This window comes from Microtus oregoni, unplaced genomic scaffold, assembly GCF_018167655.1.
Source record: "Microtus oregoni isolate MIOR12 unplaced genomic scaffold, Mior012 000044F_ref0000062, whole genome shotgun sequence".
Taxonomy (NCBI): domain Eukaryota; kingdom Metazoa; phylum Chordata; class Mammalia; order Rodentia; family Cricetidae; genus Microtus; species Microtus oregoni.
In genome coordinates, this window is record NW_024543218.1 from 14,095,633 (window position 1) to 14,119,799 (window position 24,167).

A 24,167-nucleotide genomic window follows, 5' to 3' on the forward strand; every position below is an offset into this window, starting at 1 on the left:
GTTATGATGGAAATGCTAAGTTTTAAGATACTAGGCTTAAAAAAAAATTTTCTTTCAAATTTCTTTCTTTCCAGTGCCAAACTCTAAATAAGTATTTCTCTGGGTCGTCCTAAAGTTCATTCTTCTGCCCCTTGATTTTTCCAAGTGGTGGTGAACATAGAAATTGGTAGTCGTTATAGATTTTGCCCATGTTTATATTTTAAATAATCTTCTTTACATTTTTTCCATGATGCTTTTTCTGATTTAGAACGGAATATCTTTCCCTGTGCCTATCAACAATCAACAGAATAACTAGACATTTTCAATTTTCATCTTGACTAATGCGCTAAAATAGAAAGTCTGCTGTAATCCTAATCTGTTCATTGCTGTCCATTTTACAGATTCAAGAATGGCTTTGTTTAAGTTGCCAGACGCAGAGAGCAATTTCAGGACAACTTGGAGATACAGGCAAAATGCCTCCTTTATCGTCAGGACCCAAGGCATCTCCTGTGCCTGCCCCTGCCGAACCACCGTCTCAGAAAACACCGAGGGCCCCTGTAAAAGATAAAAAGAAGGAAACAGAAGTCAAAACTGAAACTGAAAAACTTATTCCAGAAAAAGAGACACCACTAATTGAGAAAACCCCTGCAACGGTCACCATAGATCAAAAACCAGAAGAGAGTAAAGTAGAGAAAGCCAAAATTTCGGCCTGGAAAGAAAAGAAATCACCCTCTGAAGAGGAAAAACCACTCCCCGAAGATAAAACGAGAAAGAAGCCACCTGCTGAAGAAAAACCACCCCTTGAAGGAAAGAAGCCAACCCCGGAAGATAAGGAATTACCCCCAGAAGTAAAGCCACTGGCCTTGGAGGGGGAAGAGAAACCTGAAATACTTAAAGCTCAAGCACAAATTCCTGAAGAGCCCACAGCAGGGGTGGCCGCCAAGGCAGTGGCAGGAGAGGGGCAGCCCGAGGCCAGGACTGAAGATCTGCCAAGGGACACACCTCAGACTTTGCCCAAGGAAGGAGGGAGGGAAAGCGGTGCAGAGAAACCGCCACCGGCAGAAGGCAGCGCCAAGTCTGACCTGGTGGGGCCTGGCAAAGAAAAAGCGGTAAGTTGTATTTCCTACCATCAAAGCCTTGCGTGCGCGCAGTTCTCTAGGTTTGCTTAGTGCCTCAGCCAGCCACAGATAGGATGGATGTGAAAACCTTTAAACCGTGAATTACGTTTCAGAGAACTCTACTTTTTTTTTGGGGGGGGGGGGGGCACTTAAGTGAAAAGCAATGGCGTTTTGCCTTAGTCAACTTCCATAAAGCATAGAGACAAAATTCTCTAAATCATATAGAAAAATGAAAAGATTTCCTATAGCTCCATGTTAGTTTTTTAAATACACAATGGGAGTATAAGTCAGTTTTTCTCTGTACCTAAAATAATCTATTACGATTTTGTAAGAGGCAAGTTGTTGTTTTTGTTGTTGCTTCGTTTTGATTTCCTTTTTGATAGATTTCTAGTCTGTGGTCAGCCACAAAATTCATGGTTAAAAAAAGTTGATGGTTAAAATCCAGAGTGAAAGTAAATTTACATATTCTTAGCTATTCTAGATTTTTCTCATGATTTAGTGTCATTTGTCTAATATGGAGGATTGGTTATTATCTGCATATAGTATAGAGTACTACGTACTTTGTATACTCTTCCTTTAGTTAAAAGTTTCAAGAATGCCCCGTTTTAAGTAATATTTGCATAAGCAATTCTGCCATTTTAAAGGAACGCTGTTCTTTCAAAGTATATTAATTTTAATTAAAAGCCAATTTTATTATGTATATTTGTGTGTATACATACATAAGAATTAAAATATAAGCTACTTAGAGATCCATAAAGTATCTTCTATCTAATTAAATAATTTAATTCATAGAGGACACTGATGATTCACAGAAAAATTACTTATTGTACATCTATTATAACAGCAAGCAGAAATTACAATTGCATAATTAGTTTATGGGCGTCTACTATTTTGTGTTCACCGTGACACATGCCTGCTGACCCATCTCCACCATTTTTCTTTCTCATTCTGATCATTTTTTGTGGGTCCCGCATTTGCCATTTTTTATCTTATTTTTCTTTGCCAGTCTCCAGTTTTCCCCCTGGAGTTTCCTTCTTTTCTATACAGAGAAGTCACATGATTAACCCTTAAAATCACATGTGCATATGTGTCTCTAGTTTTGAGTTTCAGAACTGTGTTTTCACGTATTTAAGTAGACAGTTTCCCTTTAGACCTCACTGTAAATTCAAGCTCAACATGTTTGACTAATTGCTCATTTTTCTTTAGAACCCACCTCTCCTTTTGGCTTTCTGTAATGTGACACCATCATTTACTTGCCTCTTGTCTTGCAGACACTAATCTGAGGCCAGCTAGGTTTCAATTTCTCGGGACTTGGTCCTCCATACCATTACTGATCAAGAGGACATCTCTACATGATGCTTCCCTTGAGCTCCAGAGTTTGTTATTCTCATAATGGTTATAAATGCAGACTCCATCGGTTTTCCTGGCACATTTTGCTTACTCCTTGTGGGATCTCATTTAATCATTGTTTTACCTCGGTTTGCTGCTAGACAAATGCCTTAGCAATACAGGAAGGGTCGGTTCCCTAGTGATACACTTGTGAGTTCTTTGCATTGTAAGTTTTATTAGCACATGACCTGTGTGTGTGTATGTGTGTGTTTGTGTGTGTGTGTTATTGATTTATCTGCCACTAGCCTACTATAGGAAAGGGTTTGGCTGACACTATATAAGTCATATTTCTTCTTTGTCAAACAATAAGCTTTAAATCGACAGTGAACAAATGAAGTGATTGCTTTACTATACTGTCTCTTACAGCAGAACTTCTAGTTTTACTTGAGGGTTTTATAGACCGTGTGAACAAGCAACAGGAAATTAAAGAACACCAGTACTCTCGGTCTATTTCCAAAATCAAACTAAAACTTTCTGTCTTGCATTTAAATGCTATCATAAACATTCTAATGTTCTGTTTTCCCACCTTGAGACATTTGCATAGTGGTCGGGCTGCCCGTACCCACAGTATGTAGTCCTGGCTAAACAGATTAGCTAGGGTTTTTCACCCTGTGATATCTGTCTGCAATAGAACTCCCCTGCAAGGCTCATCACCTTCTACCAGTGAGAAATCAAAACCACAAACACTTCAATGTGATTCTTATTTTCAATCTGTTTCTCCCCTCTGTAGCTGTCTGGACTTCTCTGTGTGTCTCTGCAGTGGCAACACCGAAACCCCACCTGAGTTGCTGTGCTTTTGATGCCATCCCCTCCCCCCACGACTGAAAGTCAACCTCCCCTGCTGCAGAGCTCCCTATATTGACTCCTTTTTATATTGCCATTTAAAAATCCAAGTCATCCTCCTCATTTGCCTCTTATCACATTCAAGGTTCTTTTTATAAATCCCATTTCCTTCCATCTAACCTACACAAATATTGATAACGTAACCATCATGGTGGTTGTTTTAAAAAATAGGGAAATTGGATTTTATACTCCAAATACAAGTATACTTGGAGGAAAATAGCAGAATGAGGATTTTCGTGCGGTTCTGATTATAAAGCCTCGATTCACAGCCCCTACCTGTGAGGACTTTTCTCCTGTGGCACTTCTGACATACGTTCCTTCCTTAGTATCCATCTCTCTTTCTCACTTCTGACATAAGTTCTTTCCTTAGTATCCATCTCTCTTTCTACCTTTTGGCACACTCTTTTGGGCAATTTTCACAGCTTGTATATCTGCACTATTTTATATTCATTTATCAGTTTGTAAGTTGTTTTAATATTGTGTTGTTTTTATTTCTTCATTGCTACATCATTCAGTTTCTTTATTCAAATTTCCAAACTGTGTTTATTAAGCAAAATTAAATGAATATATATTAAAATGAGAATCTATTTAAATATGATATATATTTAAAAGTATACCTCTTTAAACTTTTCAGTTTCATATTTTTAAGTCATGTCACTATAATATTCTGTATTTTCACCTATATATCCACGCAGGAAACTTTCCGTCTTTGTTCCATATTCTCTACTGAGAACCTGCTGTCCTCCAGATGGAAACTGGAGTTAGCGTAGATTTTAATGTGGGCTTTGATTTCTGTTAAAATAGCTGAAGGGCTAATAGTCAAGCTATCTCTCAGCATAGAATGCAGTGCCTGCCTTGTATGCAATTGGAGCGCTTTAGTTTCTCATATTTCTGTCCGACTGGATTGGGGGAGGGGGAGGGAAATGGGAGGCGGTGGCGGGGAAGAGACAGAAATCTTAAATAAATAAATAAATAAATAAATAAATAAATAAATGTTACTCCTATTTGCCCTCCATCCTAACATAAGCTTTCTATACAGGATTGAAGCTAGGCCCTGTGCTCGATCAGCTCATTTAAAATAAAGTCTAGAAAAACCAACCAAGCACTTACAGTTATCTGTCTTTGCACATTTTTATACGAATCCTAGAACTCAATTCCTAACGCTTCTATCTTCAGAAACTTTTGTTCTTCTCCAGTGTGGAGTGCCTCTGGCTTCAAGTCAAGTCTTGAGGAAAGAGCACAGACACGCTCGAAAGAACATATGTATTTTTGTGCATTTTCTCCTACTAGGCTCCCCACAAGGTACAGCACGGTCAAGAGTTTCAGATGGCGCTGACTCGTGACTGCTTTCTCTCTGACATGTCTACTGTCCAGTAATGGCTATGGGAGGCTCTCAGGAAAGGGGATGCTCCAATCCCTACTATTTGTTAGTACATTTAAAAACTGAAGCTTAGCCCCTGAAATTTTTGAGTGGTTATTTTCAGTACATAGATTAGCAAAGCTCGAGTAACTAAAACTCTATGCATGGAAATCATGCCGTACGCTATAGGGCAGTGTGATGGACTGCATGCGGATCGCTAGGAACAGATAGACAGCGCTCTCTTTCGGGGAATGAAAGTAACACTGTGATTTTAAAGCTGACCCTGCAGCCTTCCTGACTTTATCAAAGGTGATAAAACTTGCATACAGAAGTAATTTAACTGAAATGGTATTCTCATTTTAGAATTTCGGAGGTGATTCTAAACAGTATTAAGTGTTAAAAGTGAAACAGAAAATACAGATATCAATTTCCTGATGGTTCAAATGAAAAGGAGTGAATTTTTAAAAGTCAGTAACAGTTTATATTTTAGATATTTTATAACATTATATATGTGTGTATTCTACGTTATTCAAAAGTATGTTTGTTATAGTCTTATATATAAATATTAATTCACTAAATAGATTAATACTTTTCTTGAAATAAGTATACTGTTACAAATTTTTGAAGCACATGAGAAAAAGTCTCCAATCTTTTAGTCTGATGTAATGAGAAATTGGTGGTAAAATGGCCCACATTATGTTGCCTTCACATGAATCTTTTGACCATATTCTAGTCTGTGGTACTTCAAACACCCATTTTAAAGTTCAATAATTAGAAAAAACAGGATACGTCTTACAGACTGTAATCTACATCTAATTTCCCCTTGTTTATAAATGTTATTAATGAAGCAGTGTCAAGGACCAGTTAGCTACAAGAAAGACAAATGGTTGCCAAGTCCTGATATGTCCAATTCCTTTTTGAAATGATTAATAGCAGTAATAAAGATTAATTTGTAGGTGCCTTTAATCAATGAAGCAAAGAACCTGATCACTGGGTGATCTGATGTTTCACAGCTAAACTATGTAGTTAATTAGAACACATTATTATGTGAGATTGTATAGACCTAAATCTAGTTAATGGGGTAAAAATGAACATTCCAAAGTGTACCCTGGTGAGCACGACTCTCCTTTGAACCTTCCAGTGATGGGCATTAGAAACAACTCATTGATTCGCCATCGGTCACTCCTAGCATATTGTCTACAGAATGAGCCTTTGCACACTTGCTACCGTTTAATACACGATAGGGAGAGCAGCACAGAAGCAGCTTCACCAGACTTGGTGAGGGAAGCCCGAGAAGCACGTGGGGCAGACAGGACCAGAAGGTCTGAGAAGGGAGAACATAGTGCAAAGGAGTGAAAGATGCGTAGGCACAATTCCAGAAAGCCACACACCGGCAGGAGCAGAGAAAGGATTTTAATGTTTTGTGTTAGAACTTCATGAATTCCCTTTTGTTTTTCTTTGTTACGTTCTATGTATCTAGTCTTAACCTTTTTTTTATAAAGATGTCAGGATGGACTTCAAAAATCTGTATTATAAACTATCAAAATTAACTTACGGAAGATCATATTTTGGCTGATTTTCCTCCATAACCGTGGTGTTTGCTGTGAATGATGGGAGGCAGCATTAACTAATGAAGTCATCCATTGAGACTCTCTTGTGCTTCCCAACCCTGCTCTGTGTCATCTTGTGGGATGCGGTGAGGTAGTGCTGTCCACTCAGGAAGACCGTGTATTAGCGGACTGCTGTGATGGCAACCTGTTTGTTTTGTCTCTGTTGTTCTATAAGGAGAGAGAGGAAGGAGATGTGGGTGGGCGAGGAGGCAGGAGGGACCTGGGAGGATTCCGAGTCAGAATTACTGTTGCTGTGATGAAACACCAAGAAACTTGGGGAGGGAAGGGTTTATTTCAGCTTACACTTCTAAGAGCTTTATCACTAAAGGAAGTCAGGACAGGAACTCACACAGGGCAGGAACCTAGAAGCAGGAGCTGATGCAGAAGCCATGGAGGGATCTGCTTACTGGTTTGCTCCCCATGGCTTGCTCAGCCCAGAACCACTAGTTTAGGGATGGCACCACCCACAATGGGCTGGCCTTCCCCCATCAATCACGAGTTAAGCCTTACAGCTGGGTCTTATGGAGGCATTTCCTCAGTTGAGGTTCCCTCCTTTCAGATAACTCAAGCTTGTGTCAAGTTGAAATAAAGCTATTCAGCACAGAGGAGCTGGAAGAGGAAAATCCGTAATCAAATATTTATGAAAAACTTTTCAATTAGAGAAAAAAAAACACACACACAAGAGAGGAAAAGGGGGAGGGAGAAAGAAAGATTACTTGCTGTATGATCATGACAAGAATCCATGTTCAGACTGCAGCACCCATGTAAGAAATAAGTGTGGCCTTGTACACCTGTAACATCAGTCCTGGGGTAGGGACTTGGGACAGGACTGCAGGGACAGGAAGATTTCTTGGGCTCACTGGTCATCTAGCATAGCGAAAACCAGCAAGCTCCAGGTCCAGTGAATGACCCTGTCTTAAGGGAACTAGACAAAGAGTGATAGAACACCCAGTGTTCTCCTCTGCCTTCCAAGGATGGCCAGACAAGAGACACACACATGAGAGAAAGACACAGAGACTGACCTTTTCTTTTAACCATTCGAACTTCATCACAAAATAAATGTATTGATACAGAGAATGTATTTGAAGGAAAGTGAAATTAAAATGTAAAGGGGCCTCGTGAAATTAATGAAAGAAAATCAAGTGAAATTGAGAATTAATATGTAATTTAAATTTAGTTTAAACGAAAACTAACCTAAGTTAGTGAATATCAACTGTTCTCAATTTTGTTCCCATACAGAGATTTTTTTTTTGAAAATACCATCTTATGCCAGGTGGTGGTGGAAAACACATTTAACCTCAGCACTCCAGAGGCAGAGGCAGGCAGGTCTTGGTGAGTTCGAGGCCAGCCTGGGGTATAAAGCAAGTTCCAGAATGGGCTCCAAAGCTACAAAAAAAAAAAAAAAACCCTGTGTCAGAAAACAACAACAACAATGATACCAAACAAACAAAAACTATCATCACATAGCTGAATTTTTCCATATTTATTCCTCAATGATTGATGCTTATTTAATAATAATGGTGAATGGTGAAGCCACGTGATTAGTTCAACTCTAATACATTTGCCTGTGATTTTTTTCCCCTCCACTAGGAAAAGGAAGAGGACAAATCCGACACCTCCAGTTCTCAGCAGCCCAAGAGCCCACAAGGTCTGAGTGACACGGGCTACTCTTCTGATGGAATATCAGGTTCTCTTGGTGAAATCCCAAGTCTTATACCAAGCGATGACAAAGATTTGCTCAAAGCACTCAAAAAGGACTCTTTCTCACAAGAAAGCAGCCCTTCCAGCCCCTCGGACCTAGCGAAGCTGGAGAGCACAGTACTATCCATATTGGAAGCTCAGGCGAGTACACTGGGTGATAAATCAGAAAAGAAAGCACAGCCCCAGAAGGTTTCTCCTGAGCAGCCTCAGGACCAACAAAAGCCTCAGATCCAGTCTGAAATGCTGGATATTACTATTTCGGAAGAAGAGGTCAAAGAGAGCCAAGAAAAGAAAGACAGTTCCAAAAGGGATAGCCAACAAAGCTTTCCTTCCAGGAAGGACCATAAAGAAAAGCCTGAGCTGGTTGATGACCTGAGTCCAAGAAGAGCATCCTATGATTCCGTGGAAGACAGCAGCGAAAGTGAAAACTCCCCTGTTGTACGTCGAAAGCGGAGAACTAGTGTTGGCTCCTCAAGCAGCGATGAGTATAAACAGGAAGACAGTCAAGGTTCTGGGGAAGAAGAGGACTTCATACGAAAACAGATTCTCGAAATGAGTGCGGATGAGGATGCTTCTGGCTCTGAAGACGATGAGTTCATCAGGAGTCAGCTCAAAGAGATTGGCGGTCTTCCTGAGAGCCAGAAAAGGGAAGAAGCCAAAGGCAAAGGGAAAAGCACAGTGGGGAAGCACAGACGACTGACTCGCAAGAGTACCACTAGCTTTGATGATGACGCAGGGAGACGTCATTCCTGGCATGACGAGGACGATGAAACATTTGATGACAGTCCTGAGCTCAAATTCCGAGAAACTAAAAGTCAGGAGAGCGAAGAACTTGTCATTGCTGGAGGCGGAGGGTTACGTCGTTTTAAGACGATCGAACTCAACAGCACGACAGCAGATAAATACTCAGCGGAATCCTCTCAGAAAAAAACAACTTTGTATTTTGGCGAAGAGCCAGAATTAGAAATGGAAAGCCTGACAGACTCACCTGAGGACAGATCTAGGGGAGAGGGGTCCTCTAGTCTCCATGCGTCCAGCTTCACTCCTGGCACGTCCCCTACATCGGTGTCGTCACTTGATGAGGACAGCGACAGCAGCCCCAGCCACAAGAAAGGGGAGAGCAAACAGCAGCGCAAAGCGCGGCACCGGACACATGGCCCTCTCTTGCCCACCATCGAAGATTCTTCGGAGGAAGAAGAATTGAGAGAGGAAGAAGAATTGCTCAAAGAGCAGGAGAAGCAGCGGGAATTGGAGCAGCAACAAAGGAAGAGTTCTAGTAAGAAATCGAAGAAAGACAAAGATGAACTTCGAGCTCAGAGAAGGAGAGAAAGACCCAAGACGCCACCCAGTAATCTCTCTCCCATTGAGGATGCATCTCCCACAGAAGAACTGCGCCAGGCGGCAGAAATGGAGGAGCTCCATAGGTCCTCTTGTTCTGAATACTCACCCAGCATAGAATCCGACCCGGAAGCATTTGAAATAAGCCCTGAGAAAATAATAGAAGTTCAGAAAGTTTATAAATTGCCAACAGCTGTGTCTTTGTACTCACCCACAGATGAGCAATCTGTGATGCAGAAAGAAGGTGTTCAGAAGGCCCTGAGGAGTGCCGAGGAGATGTATGAAGAAATGATGCAAAAAACCCACAAATACAAGTCATTCCCAGCTGCAAGCGAGCGAGACGAAGTGTTTGAAAAAGAGCCGCTGTATGGGGGCATGCTAATAGAGGACTACATTTATGAATCTTTAGTAGAGGACACATACGATGGATCTGTAGATAGCAGCCTGCTCACCAGGCAAGAAGAACAAAATGGATTTCTGCAGCAGAGGGGGAGAGAGCAAAAGATAAGACTCCCCGAACAGATTTATGATGATCCTATGCAGAAAATTACAGACCTCCAGAAAGAGTTTTATGAGTTAGAAAGCTTACATTCCATTGTGCCTCAAGAAGACATAGTTTCAAGCTCGTATATCATTCCAGAAAGCCACGAGATAGTGGACCTGGGCACCATGGTAACTTCTACCAGTGAGGAAAAGAAATTATTAGATGCTGACGCTGCCTATGAAGAACTTATGAGGCGGCAACAGATGCAGGTAACAGATGGATCCAGTCCTCTGCAGTCCACCATTGGGGAGGACATGACAGAGTCCACTATGGATTTTGACAGGGTGCAAGATGCATCTTTGACATCAAGCATCCTTTCCGGAGCATCTCTTACAGACTCAACCAGCAGCGCCACTCTCTCTATCCCAGATGTTAAGATAACCCAACATTTTTCAACAGAAGAACTTGAAGAGGAATATGTAACTGATTATACCAGAGAAATTCAAGAAATAATTGCCCATGAGTCACTGATATTGACCTACTCCGAGCCTTCAGAAAGTGCTGCGTCTGTCCCCCCGTCGGAAACACCTTCTCTTACTTCATCAATTTCTTCAGTCTGTACCACTGACAGCTCCTCACCCGTCGCTCCCCTGGACAGCGTAACCGCTGCTTATACAGAGCCAGCGGGAGGAAGAACTAAATTTGAAGACTCTGAGGAAATTTCTTCCTCGACTTATTTTCCAGGCAGTGTCATAGACTACCCAGAAGACATAGGTGTGTCCTTAGATCGGACCATCATGCCTGAAAGTAGAACTGATGGTGAGCGTGCTGTGGTTTCCTTCTCTAGTATGGCCCGTTCTGTCACAGAAACTGTAGGACCTAAAGCTGACAGACCACACGCTGACACTGTGTCCATGGACTTACCTACATCTGAAAAAGATGCCACAAAAGGCAAGACAGAAACTGGGGATGGAATTATTCTAGAGGTTTTGGATGCTTACAAAGACAAAAGGGAAGAGTCTGAGGCTGAATTCGCAAAAATCAGCTTACCTGAAACTGGGTTGGTCCAAACACCTCCTTCCGTAATAGCCCCTCAGATGAAAGAACAGCCTGTATCTCCATATTCTGTATCTGGAAAGGTCTCCAGTCAGGAAAAGCCCACATATAGGTTACCATCAGCCGGTCCTCCTGTTTCTACCCACCCACCTAAATCTCATCCATTTTTCCGAAGTTCTTCTTTGGACATATCAGCCCAGCCACCCCCTCCTCCCCCTCCACCTCCTCCTCCTCCTCCACCACCTCCTCCTCCCCCACCTCCACCATTGCCCCCAGCAACTTCACCTAAGCCAACTATTTATCCTAAAAAAAAGTTGGCCGCTCAAGCTCCAGTGACTCCAACAACTATCGCTACAACCCACGTTGATGTTGTTACTACAGTGGAGGTCACAGCCGCTCGGAGGAGTAATGGGCTACCTGCAACCAAAGTATGTGCCGCCGCACCGCCTCCTGTCCCTCCAAAGCCTGCTTCAATTCCAACTGGACTTGTGTTTACACATCGGCCAGAACCAATCAAACCTCCAATTGCCCCCAAGCCAGTAGTTCCTCAGATTCCGGTGACTACACCAAAAACAACAGACACATGCCCCAAACCAACAGGTCTGTCTTTAACTTCAAGTATGTCCCTGAATTTAGTGACTTCAGCAGATTACAAACTGCCTTCCCCTACCTCTCCTCTTTCCCCACACTCTAGTAAATCCTCACCAAGGTACTCTAAGTCCCTAATGGAGACCTACGTGGTTATCACATTGCCCTCTGAACCTGGGACTCCAACAGATTCTTCTGCTGCCCAAGCCATTACTAGCTGGCCCTTGGGATCACCCCCAAAAGATCTCGTTTCCCTTGAAACAGTGTTTTCTGTAGTTCCTCCTATGACAACTACAGAAATTCCAAGTTCTTCACAGCCAGCCCTGTATGCACCAGGAGCTTTGGAGACATTTTCTTCTGCCCCTGTTGTGACACCGTCTCTATTTCAAGGAGCTCCAACATCACTTACACAGTTCCTTCCAACAGAAGGATCAAAAAACCAGGTTTCTGCGACTGGAAGCACAGCCCCCAGCATCGCTCCCAGAAGTGTTTCCATACCCATTCCGCCAGAGCCTCTTGCTCTAGACAGGCGTCCGTACAAGGAAAATGGAAAGTTGCCACTTCCTGGTGATGCCATTGATTTACGTACGATACCAAAAACAGAAGCTAAAGCAGCTGAAAAATGTATGGATCTTTCTGCCTCTGCAGTGGAGGTGAAAAGGCAGACCACGGCAAATGAAGTTTATGGGCGACAAATTAGCGCCATCCAACCTTCTATCATCAATCTCAGCGCGGCTGCCTCGTTAATCACCCCAGTCGGCCTAGACTCCGAGACAGTGGCGGTTGTCACATGCACCGATACTACAACTTACGCAACAGTCACGGGAAGCCAAGTGAGCGGAGAGCGCGCAGGGGCAGCACCCCTCCAGCTTACCGTATCGAAACATACTGAGTCACCCTATAGGATAGCAGGCGGCCAGACATTTCCCACGATCAGAGACGAAGCACCAATCAACTTATCGCTAGGTCCCTCCGCTCAGTCAGTGACGTTGGCGGTTACGAAGCCTGTCACTGTGCCCCCTGTTGGTGTCACCAATGGCTGGACTGAGGGCATCGCATCTCAGGGGATCACAGACGGAGAAGCGGTAGATCTCAGCACATCCAAGTCTCACAGGACTGTTGTAACAATGGATGAGTCTACTTCCAATGTGGTGACCAAAATAATAGAAGACGACGAGAAGCCTGTTGATCTGACCGCGGGAAGAAGGGCTGTGTGTTGTGACATGGTTTATAAGTTGCCTTTTGGAAGGAGCTGCACAGCGCAGCAGCCTGCCACTACCCTTCCTGAAGACCGCTTCGGTTACAGGGACGATCACTATCAGTATGATAGATCAGGGCCGTACGGTTACAGAGGGGTTGGTGGAATGAAACCTTCCATGTCTGATACTAATTTGGCAGAAGCTGGACATTTTTTCTATAAAAGTAAGAATGCTTTTGATTATTCTGGAGGCGCTGATGCAGCAGTAGATCTAACTTCAGGGAGAGTATCTACAGGTCAGTATGATATAGCCATAGACGCTGCCTTGAAATGCCATTACGGTGTTCTGCATCTCGTTTCAGGATGAGAAAAATACCCCTACTCTGGTTTCCTTTACATTTTTGCTTTCTTTGGATGTCTTGGCAATTATATTTTACAGTACACGCGCATTTTTGTTTCTTCATGGTTCTTGCTGTTGTCGTTGTCTGCATGTGCCTGCATGTCCAACATTGCTTTTTCTCCGCACCTAACTAGGTTAACCTGTGGATTTGCATGCCGTCCCATTCATTGCGTCCACCGAGATAAAAGGGCTTTCAGACCCAAACAGCATCATTCATTCTGAGAACTGGACTATAACTCTACCCTGTATTTCAGGTGAGGTAATGGATTATTCAAGCAAGACTACAGGTCCATACCCAGAAACACGCCAAGTCATTTCAGGAGTTGGGATTAGTACCCCACAGTATTCCACAGCGAGAATGACTCCTCCCCCAGGACCGCAGTATGGAGCGGGAAGTGTTTTGAGGTCATCTAATGGTGTTGTCTATTCTTCAGTAGCAACTCCAATCCCAGCCACGTTTGCTATCACCACTCAGCCCGGCTCCATTTTCAGCACCACGGTCAGGGATTTGTCTGGCATTCATACAACAGATGCACTGACTTCACTCTCAGCCCTGCATCAAAGCCAGCCAATGCCTCGGTCATATTTCCTAACAACGGGTGCATCAGAAACAGACATCTCAGTAACCGGCATTGACATCAATGCCAGTCTGCAAACGATGACTATGGAAACTCTCCCTGCTCAGACAATGGACTCTGTCCCTGCTTTAACCACAGCATCGGAAGGGTTCTCTGAGGTGGTAGGAGAGGAAAGCACTCTTTTAATGGTCTCTGACGAAGATAAGCAGCAGCAGCAGCTTGACTTGGAGCGAGAGCTCCTGGAGCTGGAGAAAATTAAGCAACAGCGCTTTGCTGAGGAGTTGGAGTGGGAACGTCAGGAGATTCAGAGGTTCCGAGAGCAGGAAAAGATCATGGTTCAAAAGAAGCTGGAGGAGCTGCAGTCTATGAAACAGCACCTCCTATACCAGCAAGAAGAAGAGCGGCAGGCCCAGTTCATGATGAGGCAGGAGACGCTAGCTCAGCAGCAGTTACAGCTTGAGCAGATTCAGCAGCTGCAACAGCAGCTACACCAGCAGCTTGAGGAGCAGAAGCTCCGCCAGATCTACCAGTACAACTATGACCCCTCTGGAAACGCCTCTCCGCAAACCACCACTGAGCAGGCCATGTTGGAGGGTCAGTATGCTGCTCCAGAGGGCAGTCAGTTTTGGGCCACCGAAGATGCCACCACCACAGCTTCTACTGTGATGGCCATTGAAATCCCTCAGAGCCAAGGATGGTACACTGTTCAATCCGATGGGGTGACTCAGTACATCGCTCCACCCGGCATCCTGAGTACTGTTTCAGAGATACCTCTGACAGATGTTGTGGTAAAAGAGGAGAAACAACCAAAAAAGAGAAGTTCTGGAGCTAAAGTTCGGGGGCAGTATGAAGAGATGGGGGAAAGTCTGGCAGACGATCCGCGGAACTTGAAAAAGATAGTGGACAGTGGCGTCCAAACCGACGACGAAGAAACTGCTGACCGGAGCTATGCCAGTAGAAGGAGGAGAACTAAAAAGAGCGTTGATACCAGCGTCCAGACTGATGACGAAGACCAGGATGAATGGGATGTGCCTTCTAGGTCAAGGAGAAAAGCCCGTCCGGGGAAGTACGGAGAGAGCACCACAGAGGGTGACAAGACCAAACCCCTCTCCAAAGTCTCCAGTGTAGCGGTTCAGACAGTCGCAGAGATATCTGTGCAAACTGAACCAGTGGGAACCATAAGGACACCTTCCATACGAGCGCGGGTGGATGCCAAGGTAGAAATAATTAAACACATTTCAGCACCTGAAAAGACTTACAAAGGGGGCAGTTTAGGATGTCAAACAGAAACAGATTCAGACACACAGAGCCCTCCTTATCTGGGTGCCTCCTCTCCACCCAAAGACAAGAAACGCCCAACACCTTTAGAGATTGGGTACTCATCAGCTCACCTTCGGGCAGACACCACAGTCCAGCTGGCTCCTTCCCCACCCAAATCTCCCAAGGTCCTCTACTCACCCATATCCCCACTGTCACCAGGCAAAGCATTAGAATCAGCCTTTGTACCTTACGAAAAACCCCTCCCTGATGACGTAAGTCCACAGAAAGTGCTCCATCCAGACATGGCTAAAGTGCCCCCAGCAAGTCCTAAGACAGCCAAGATGATGCAGCGTTCTCTGTCTGACCCCAAGCCTCTGAGTCCTACAGCAGACGAGCGTTCCAGGGCTCCTTTTCAGTATTCCGAGGGCTTCACGGTAAGAGGGGTTCCTTTCAGTTAGAAGACAATGGATGCGTGGATGTTAATCATGTGTTTGCAGACTTAGAAGGTAACAAAGCTAGCGCGTAGAAAGTGAAAGACTAAAATTGAGGGAGGACTATTGCATTATAAATGTGTCAGGTGTGGGGAGGACCTCATTCTCTTAAAAATGCCTACAGGAAAAAAAAGGTTGATTCTAAAATACAGATCTCTGACTCATAGACCAATTTTAGTGTGTTCAACTAACGTTCATTTCCCCACCTGATGGGATAAAATATTGAATATAAATAAACAAGGCAAAGGATGAAGCATGACCATGCATTGAGACCAGGAGTGTTAGAACTCATGACTGGAGTGCTGGTCACATAAACGTGTGTAGTCAGTCTCTTTTCCCAGTCAGGATATTGGCCTTAAAAGCTTAGCATAAACTTATTGCCCAAGATGTGAACAGATGAAAGTAAGGCCCAGTTCATCCAAGTTTACTTTGTTTACTTTCTTAAACTAACCTCAGATGAGCCTTACTACAAATGCTAATAGAAGCATAACTAATGTGTATGTTTGTTTCAATAGAGATCATCTTATGAGGTATAATTGTGTCTCAAGGGAAGAAACAGATAAATATGTTGTACATATAGACATAAATGGAGATGAGAAATGTTGATTAACCACAATAGCAGGCATATTGTAATTAATAAAATCATTTATATATGGTTTAACTATCAGTTCAGTTTGGAACAAATCTTTTCAAGTGCAAATTTGCCCTGGTGCAGTAGTTTCTTACCTCTGGACCTGCAAACTCTGAAGCTTCTGAATACAATAGTCTGAAATACCACTCTTCCACTGATCCCCACGGGTTCAACAACAGCCGTGGTCTATAAAATATAATTTTTAAAATTTACTATTATATATTTAAATGTATATTATAAAATATACACCTTTAAGTCTGTTTGTAGTTATATAGACATATTTACAATAATATTAATTAAAATTTCACAACTAAATTTTCCACATTTATAACAGAATTTTATTATCTTCTATATTTCCTTCTTAAAGAGTATTGTGAGGTGAATGCTAAAGATACAAGTAAGACTGGGCACAGAGGCCAGGACTGCAATCAGGTAGACACTTGTGCATTGAGATAGCTTTGCTTCTGAAATCCTTTAAATGTCACGTGAAAGTGACATTTAAGTAATTTCAATGTGTATTTATTTTTTTACACCTCTGACCTATAAATTCACATAAATAATAAAATGGGAAAACATTATGTTTTGAACTTTTAAAATGGTGTTTCAGGATATGGTCATTAGAAAGAGTAGATTTGCCAATTGATGCGTTGATTGTCTACTCAAATTGTGGCTTTAAACTTTTAATTCAGTTGTGGCAGAGATTCAAGCTATCAGAATTTTCCTCACATTGTTCCCTTTGCATTTGCAAATGTACATAGAAGGATATAATGGGTGTCATGAGTTTATTAAGTATAATTACCAAATAATAACTAAGTCTGAAACATCCTAGGTTCATTGAGTCTCAGAGCACAATTCCAACTTCTTCTAGTTGGTCAACTTCAATATATACTAAATATGGGATAATTGCATACATGTTATTGATATTGCTATTGGTAGGACCCTTCATAAGCAGCAGAAGGTAAGTTTTATAGTATATAAAAGTCTGGACTAGCATCTCTGCTTCCAATAGGTCAGAAACGTTTCCAGGGAGGAGACTCTTAGACATGAAGGCTGAACTCTCTGCTGGGTCATGGAGAGAAAGATGAAGGTCATTCCAAATAGAGGATAAAACATATCCATGTGTTCAGATTAATAGCCAGTTATACATCAAAAAAGGGGCAAACAAGGTTTACGTTAAATAAAACTGGAGTGGTTAGTGAGGGGTCAATTACACGGAATCTAATGTCCGAATTAGAGAACCTATCTTTGTTTCCTTTGTGCCAAGCTGGATCAAAGTCACCATCATTTTGTGTTTAGCCTTTGGACTCCGCTGTTCTGCTCCTTCCTACGGAGTTCTTTAAAGGAGCAAGTAAAGTAGCTTTTGATTAAAATCGATGTAAGCAAATACACTACTTGCTTCACAATTTGAACTCATTAGTAGAATCTTACAAAGTTCAGTCAATACTAGGAATTTACTTTTTATTGAAGTTATTTTTTTCCTACAGTATATTATTCTGATTGTGGCTTCCATTCTCTCATCTCCTCTCAGATCCTCTCCACATCCCCACCCATCCAACTCCAGGCATTCTCTCTCTGTCTCTCTCTCTTTAGAAAATAAGCAGGCAGAAAAGAACAGAAAAATAATAAAAAGCATGAAAAAACACATACACAGAGAGACACAAAGAAAATAAAATCCATGAAAAAATAAAATAAGAAAACATAATATATGAACAAAAGACAAATAAGGTTTTAAAATGCCCAAACACATAAATATGAATTGAAAAAAATTCTCTAAAATTAATATTGAGTTGGTTATATGCCATCAATCTGCTGTTGGTTCATGTACCCAGTGAAACTGCACCGAAGAGCACAGGTTGTTCCTTTGCGAACAGCTGTCAGTGGTTAGTGATAGGAGCTTATGTCCCCTTCTACTCCCAGCATTGTGACCCCATCTAGCATAGACCTGTGCACACTGCCACAGTCTCTGCAAGTGTGCATCAGCCCCACTGTGTCTGGAAGACACTATTTCCTTGGAGTCCTCCATCCCCGCCGGCTTTCACAATCTTCCCACCTTGTCTTTCTTGTGCTCTGAGGAGAGATATTTGTTAGAGACATCCCAGTTAGGGCTGAGTTTTCCACAGTCTTTCAGTGTCTGCACATTTTCCAGTTGTGGGTGTCTGTATTAGTTCGCATCTACTGTAGAAGGAAGTTTCTCCGATGATAACTCAGACACTGGTCAAATGGTGTAGAAGAAGGTTGTTTGCAGTCATTTTATTGCTATGTTCCTTTAGCAGAAGAGTGGGTTCTACTGGGTTTTGCCCTAGACCCAAGCCCTATCTACTGTCAGGTTCTTGGATGTATCAGGTATGGGCTCCATCTCACTGAGTAGACCTTATGGTTACTTTAACAAGTTTATGCATTTTGCAGTTTATCATGCAGGCAGGTCATCACTGTAGACCTCAGGACTTGTAGCTGGACTGGTGGTTAACAATCCCCCGGAAGTGTGCAAAGCACCTTCCAGCACTATTAACTTTTAACAACAGGGATGAAAAGGGCTCTAGGCAGACACCGGGTTGACTTCTCCATGGTCTATGAGAGATGTAAGTGTGATCTTCAGCAATAGGGCCGTCCCATCAGTTTGTGGAGAACAAGCCATAGCTATCACAATAGCCTGCGTATTCTAGGGGTTTCAATAGGGCTCCTTTGTTCAAAAACTTAATTAAATGAAACCAATTCCTTGCTCTGGAGATATAGGTTGGTGGCAAAAGATGTCTAGTAGCAGCCCTGTTATCTCCCCATTCATTTGCGTTTATATTTTATGTTTATATGTTAACAAGCTTTCATTGTATGTAGGTTTCATCCATTTCATGATTTCACTTTTTTTTGACACAGAGAGGGGAGACTTTGGGGTGGGTACCCCCTCTTGGTTTTAAGATGAGGCATGGTACTACCAGCTGCTGAGGAAAATAAGGGAGGTGTTACCACAGCTGGGCTAGATCAGAAGGCTTCTGGAATAACCTTCATGTCCAGGGCAGCTCAAAATCCCCAATGGATCTATGAGAGCCAGCCTCTGAGGAACAGTCTCCCTGTCCTCAATGATAGACCCACAACAGGATTCAACTGAACCCTGGCAGAAGTGTCAGTGATGTAGAGAGAATCCTTATGTAGACAAGATGTCTCTTCCCTTTTTTGTTTACATCTAGTGCATGGCTTTGCTGGCCTCAAATTGCCAATCTCCCCACCTCTGCCTAACGATGACGCCAGCTAAAAACCTAAGCAACAGAGGAGAGGGTGCCCGAAATGGCCTTGACCTGTATTTAGATTGATGAATATCATAGATGTATAGATGTCACTATAGAACCTTCATCCAGCAACTGATGGAAACAGAGGCAGAGATCCACAGTGGAGCAATGAGCTGAGAGCTCCCAAAGCCCAGCTGAAGAGTGGGAGGAATGAGAATATGAGCAAAGAGGTCAAGACCAAGATGGGGATACCCACTGAAACAGTTTACCTGAGCTAATGGGAGCTCACCAACTCCACCTGTACCTGGAAGGAACCAGCATAAGTCCAAACTAGTCCTTCTAAATGTGGGTGACAGTTGTCTGGCTGGAGCAGACTGTGGGGCCACTGGCAGTGACACCAGGATTTGTCCCTACTACTTGTACTGGCTTTCTGGAAGCTATTCTCTTTGGTTGGATACCTTGATCAGCCTAGATATAGTAGGGAGAGCCTTGGATCTTCCCCAAAGCAATGTGCCTTATGCTCTCTGAGTAGTGGTTGGGGTGCCGGTAGGTGGAGTGAATGGAAACTGGGATTGGTATGTAAAATGAAAAAAGACTGTTTTCTTTTAAAAAAGAAAAGAAAAAGAAAGGAAGGAAGAAAAAAGAAAGAGAAAAGAGTTTCTTCTCTATATGAGGGTCCTTTACTTCAGTAAAATTGAGTTGAATGCTGAGCTTAAGGAGATATAAGAAAAGATAATCTAATGTCAGTCATGTTGGGATTTAAGAAAAGGGACCATTGGGAAGGGGTTAGTTTTTTTATTATATTCTGTGATTAATATATATATATAGGTATATATATATATATGTATATATATACATATATATATACCTATATATATATTACATTTGTCCTTCTATGTGGCCTAGGCCTGGAACTCACTGTGTAGCCTTGACTAGTCTCAATTTTGCAGAAATCCCCCTTCCTCAACTTCTCGAGCACTGAGGTTACAGTCACAGGCCATCATACCAGACCTAAGAACTTCATTCTAATCTCAAGTAGCATCCCAGAGCAAGTGACTTGTCTAAATGACTCACATTCTCCATGCCTAGAAGGTTCCTAGGATTGTCTTTGTGGATGTGAGAATCCTAATTCAAATGTGCTGGTACACAACACATGATTTCACTTTTTTAGACAAGTAGACAATATTCCATTGTGCAAATCCACCACATTTTAATAATCCATTCATCTGTTGATGGGCATCTCGGCAGCTTCCAGTCTCGGCAGGAGCAGCGGATGTGAATGAACAAGTGTCACTGTAGTAGAGTACAGACAGAGTCCTTTGGATATGTGACCCAGGGTGTCACAGCTGGATCTTGAGGCAAATCTCCTCCCAGCTTCCCGAAGATCTGCCACACTGATTTCCACAGGGAAAACAGTTTGCAATCTCACCAGCAATGCAGGAGTGTTTCCCTTACCCACCTTCTCACCAGCAAGAGGTCTCATTTGTTCTACTCATCTTTGCCATTCTGGCTGGTGTAAGATACAGTCTCTAAGTAGTTTTCATTTGCATTTCTTCAGACGGCCCTTTGCTGCCTAAACGCTTTCTGTCTGTTGTTCCTGCCTACTTCCCACTGCTTGCCCTGCTCACACCAGGAGCTCTCTGATGCTTGGATGTGCCCACATGTTTACTATCCCAGTACAGGTTCCTCTTCTGGATTCCTCCCAGATCCTTGTAAAATTCACTCTTACTTGATGGACTTTTGCTCAGATGATATTGAACAGAGGCCCTCTTTCCTAATTTTCTTATATGCATGTATGACATTAAGTCTCACTTCCGCCCCTACATTTACACGTAACACATGTGAAATATTATCTTCATTATCTAGTAGAATATACATAATACATAATATTCTTTCTTATCGAGAAGAATATAAGCTCAGATTTTATTCGTGGGTAAAGATTTTGTTTACTGAGTTCACACAACTTTATAGAAAGCACAGAAAAATGCCTGACCAAACAAATGTTTAATGGACTTCTTATCAAACTGTTTCCATTTTTACAGTTTCACAAATTTTTTTTAATGTCCAGTAAAACAAAAAGTGAAAGTTAAGCCTGTAATAAAAGATTCACCCACTTACCAAACTTGCCAAACTTGGTGTTATATTGTTTCATTCTGGTTTATCCTGCTTGTTTTTCTACCTCCTGGGTATGCAACACTGGACTTCGTCAGAATTTTTTTCAACCCACTTTTTAAAAACGCATTTGTGGAGTATCTGTAGCTGCAGGGCAGGAGAATCGCATAGATAGAGGAAAGAAGCTGCGCTCTCTGCGACCTTTCTCTTCCACTGCAGGAGAGTGTCACTGACCCAGGTGATCCACAGCCTCAGGAAGGAATGGTAATTGAGCATGTCAGGAGACAAGGTGACCTTAGCCACTGCAAGAAAGCAATGTAAATTCTAAGAACATCCCCCCCCCCCCCCCCCGCAGCTAGAAATACCTGAATCCATTCAAAGATTCATATGTCCTGGAGAATAAAAAATCTTTAATGATTTCGCCATAGGAACACAAAGTATTTGTTAAAACTGTTTGATCCTATTCCCAGCCTTTAAGATGTAATCTCTATTAAAATTATTTTTATCTATAATAAGCCAGATCCTTTAGGAAAACAGATGCAAATTATGAGCTGAATGTTGCAAGAATACATTTTGCCTTCATGATTGCTGTTTCAATAGCTACTTTTGAATTTTTGGATGCCTTTAATGTCTATTTCTAAGAGTGATTTCCATAGTCAAATACTTAGAATTTTTGTTTTTACCAGTTTTTTTGTATTCTTCCAAAGTATGAAGATTTAAGAAGCAATGGCTAAGTGGGATTTAAGGAAAGATTTTTGACTGGGGTTATTGCCCTATCTTTTAAGAAAAAGCAAGATAAATGTTAGTTTATTAAAACTGATTTTGATAAAATCATATTTATAATAATATTATGTAAGAAAATGTACTTACATATTAAAGATATATTTGTAAATCCTAGAAACATCATCTTTTCTAGGTCTGATCTTTCTTCATTTTCTATCTTGTTCACATATTTGTTGGGATTTAATCTTATATTGCGAAGTCCAACTATGTTAAAATTAAAATAGGCCGGGCTGTGGTGGCGCACGCCTTTAATCCCAGCACTTGGGAGGCAGAGGCAGGCAGATCTCTGTGAATTCAAGGCCAGCCTGGTCTACAAGAGCTAGTTCCAGGACAGGCTCCAAAACCACAGAGAAACCCTGTCTCGAAAAACCAAAATAAATAAATAAATAAATAAAATTAGTGTTTTTTAAAATATAACAGTGAAGTGACTTAGAGTCATTAATAGTTAGCAAAGTGTTATCAAGTCTTGTGATAAAATCAGCATAAATACAAATGTCAGTTTATTGTTTGTTCAATAATATTGCAATTTATTTTAATCAATATTGAAGGATTAATTCAGAATACTGAAAGTCCATTTTTTCTTATCTTCTCCAGAAGTCCATATTTCAAAATATAAAAGTTAGCATGCTTCTAAGAAACAGTTTTATATTCTTGCTAGTGAAGACCCTCTACTAAAATGTAACAGTGGATATTTTGACATGCCAGCTTAACAGATATGAGGGACCCTTCTCGACTGAGATCTGACTGTGATTAATGGAATTTACTAATGTACAGCATTACTTAACATTATTTAGCTTCCAAAGTGTTTTATAATACAATTTTCTCAACAGCTCATGTTATTCTATTTAAACAATTGTGAGGCTAATAATCACCTCTTCAATAAAGCTACACACACGTTCCCCCAGATATACTTCCTCCAAAACTCAGATACAAACAAATGCACATGTTTTTGTATCTATTTATATTTTTTAAAAAATGCTAGTTATTAGGTCTTAAAAAATACGGCATTAGCTATTATTAAGAACAAAATAGCAATTAAACTGATAATAATGTTAAAAATTGGAAAAAAACAAGAATATATTTCAAGACATAAGTTACAGTTAAGGAACAATATGTCCCATTAATTTTCTGATATTTTCTTCTCATATTCAATATAATATACATTAATATCATATATTATTTTAGTATTCATACATATGGAGAATATGCACACATAAACCTGTGGCTTTGCACAGTGTTTCATATGCTGTTGCATAGCTAAAATATACAAATCACTTTACTTTTGTAGGAGCTAAATTTATTTTATTCAATGATTTCAAGGTGAATAATCTGAAATTAAGGTGTATGTCCTTTTAATTACTACACCTACCCAACGTCAATTTTACTATAGTAGGATTTTGTTACTGTATAACAGGCTTTCTTTTTGATGATGTGTGTGCGTCTAGGGTTATAATTAATGTCTGAGTGACGGAATGATGGGACTAAATTTGTAAGCTACACAGAGTCTCAAAGGAACTGACTAAATAAGTTGAAGTAGGTTAGTGCAAAGTTAAATAACAGAAGAGCTTTTATTTATCTTAATTTCATACTAAGAACAAGTTGTGAAGGATTCATATTAAAACAGTTGATTAAAAAAAAAAACAATTTTACTGTGTAGCCCTGGTTGTCTTGTGTAACTCATTATGTAGACCAGGCTGGCCTCGTGCTCACAAAGATCTACCTGCCCCTGCCTCCAAAATGCCGGAGCTAAAGGTGTGCACCACCAAGCCAGGAAAATTCTTGAAAATAATACAAGAAATGATTAATCCCGATTATAGCCCCACAATTTAAGAACTTATTTGCTTTGAGAAATGAATGCCTATTTGGGCTTCGGGGGTCACACCAAGATCAGGGACAAAACACCAAAGTCTATTAAACCAGAAGCAAACTTTATTTTAGGAAAAAATAAAAGAAATTAAAAAATCAATCTCCATGGGGCACAAAAAGCTTATCAGCTAGCTGAGATCACAGCCAGAGATGGATTTGTA

General features: G+C 41.4%; 1 protein-coding gene across 1 annotated transcript in view; it reads left to right on the forward strand.

The window, feature by feature from the left end:
- The window catches only part of LOC121434751 (protein piccolo-like), a 298,146-nt gene that overhangs the window by 138,271 nt on the left and 135,708 nt on the right, over positions 1-24,167 (forward strand). The window contains exons 4-6 of the mRNA XM_041633705.1: positions 381-1,088; positions 7,890-12,960; positions 13,319-15,336. Of these exons, the coding sequence (XP_041489639.1) occupies positions 381-1,088; positions 7,890-12,960; positions 13,319-15,336 (7,797 nt within the window). The remainder of the gene's footprint in view (positions 1-380; positions 1,089-7,889; positions 12,961-13,318; positions 15,337-24,167) is intronic.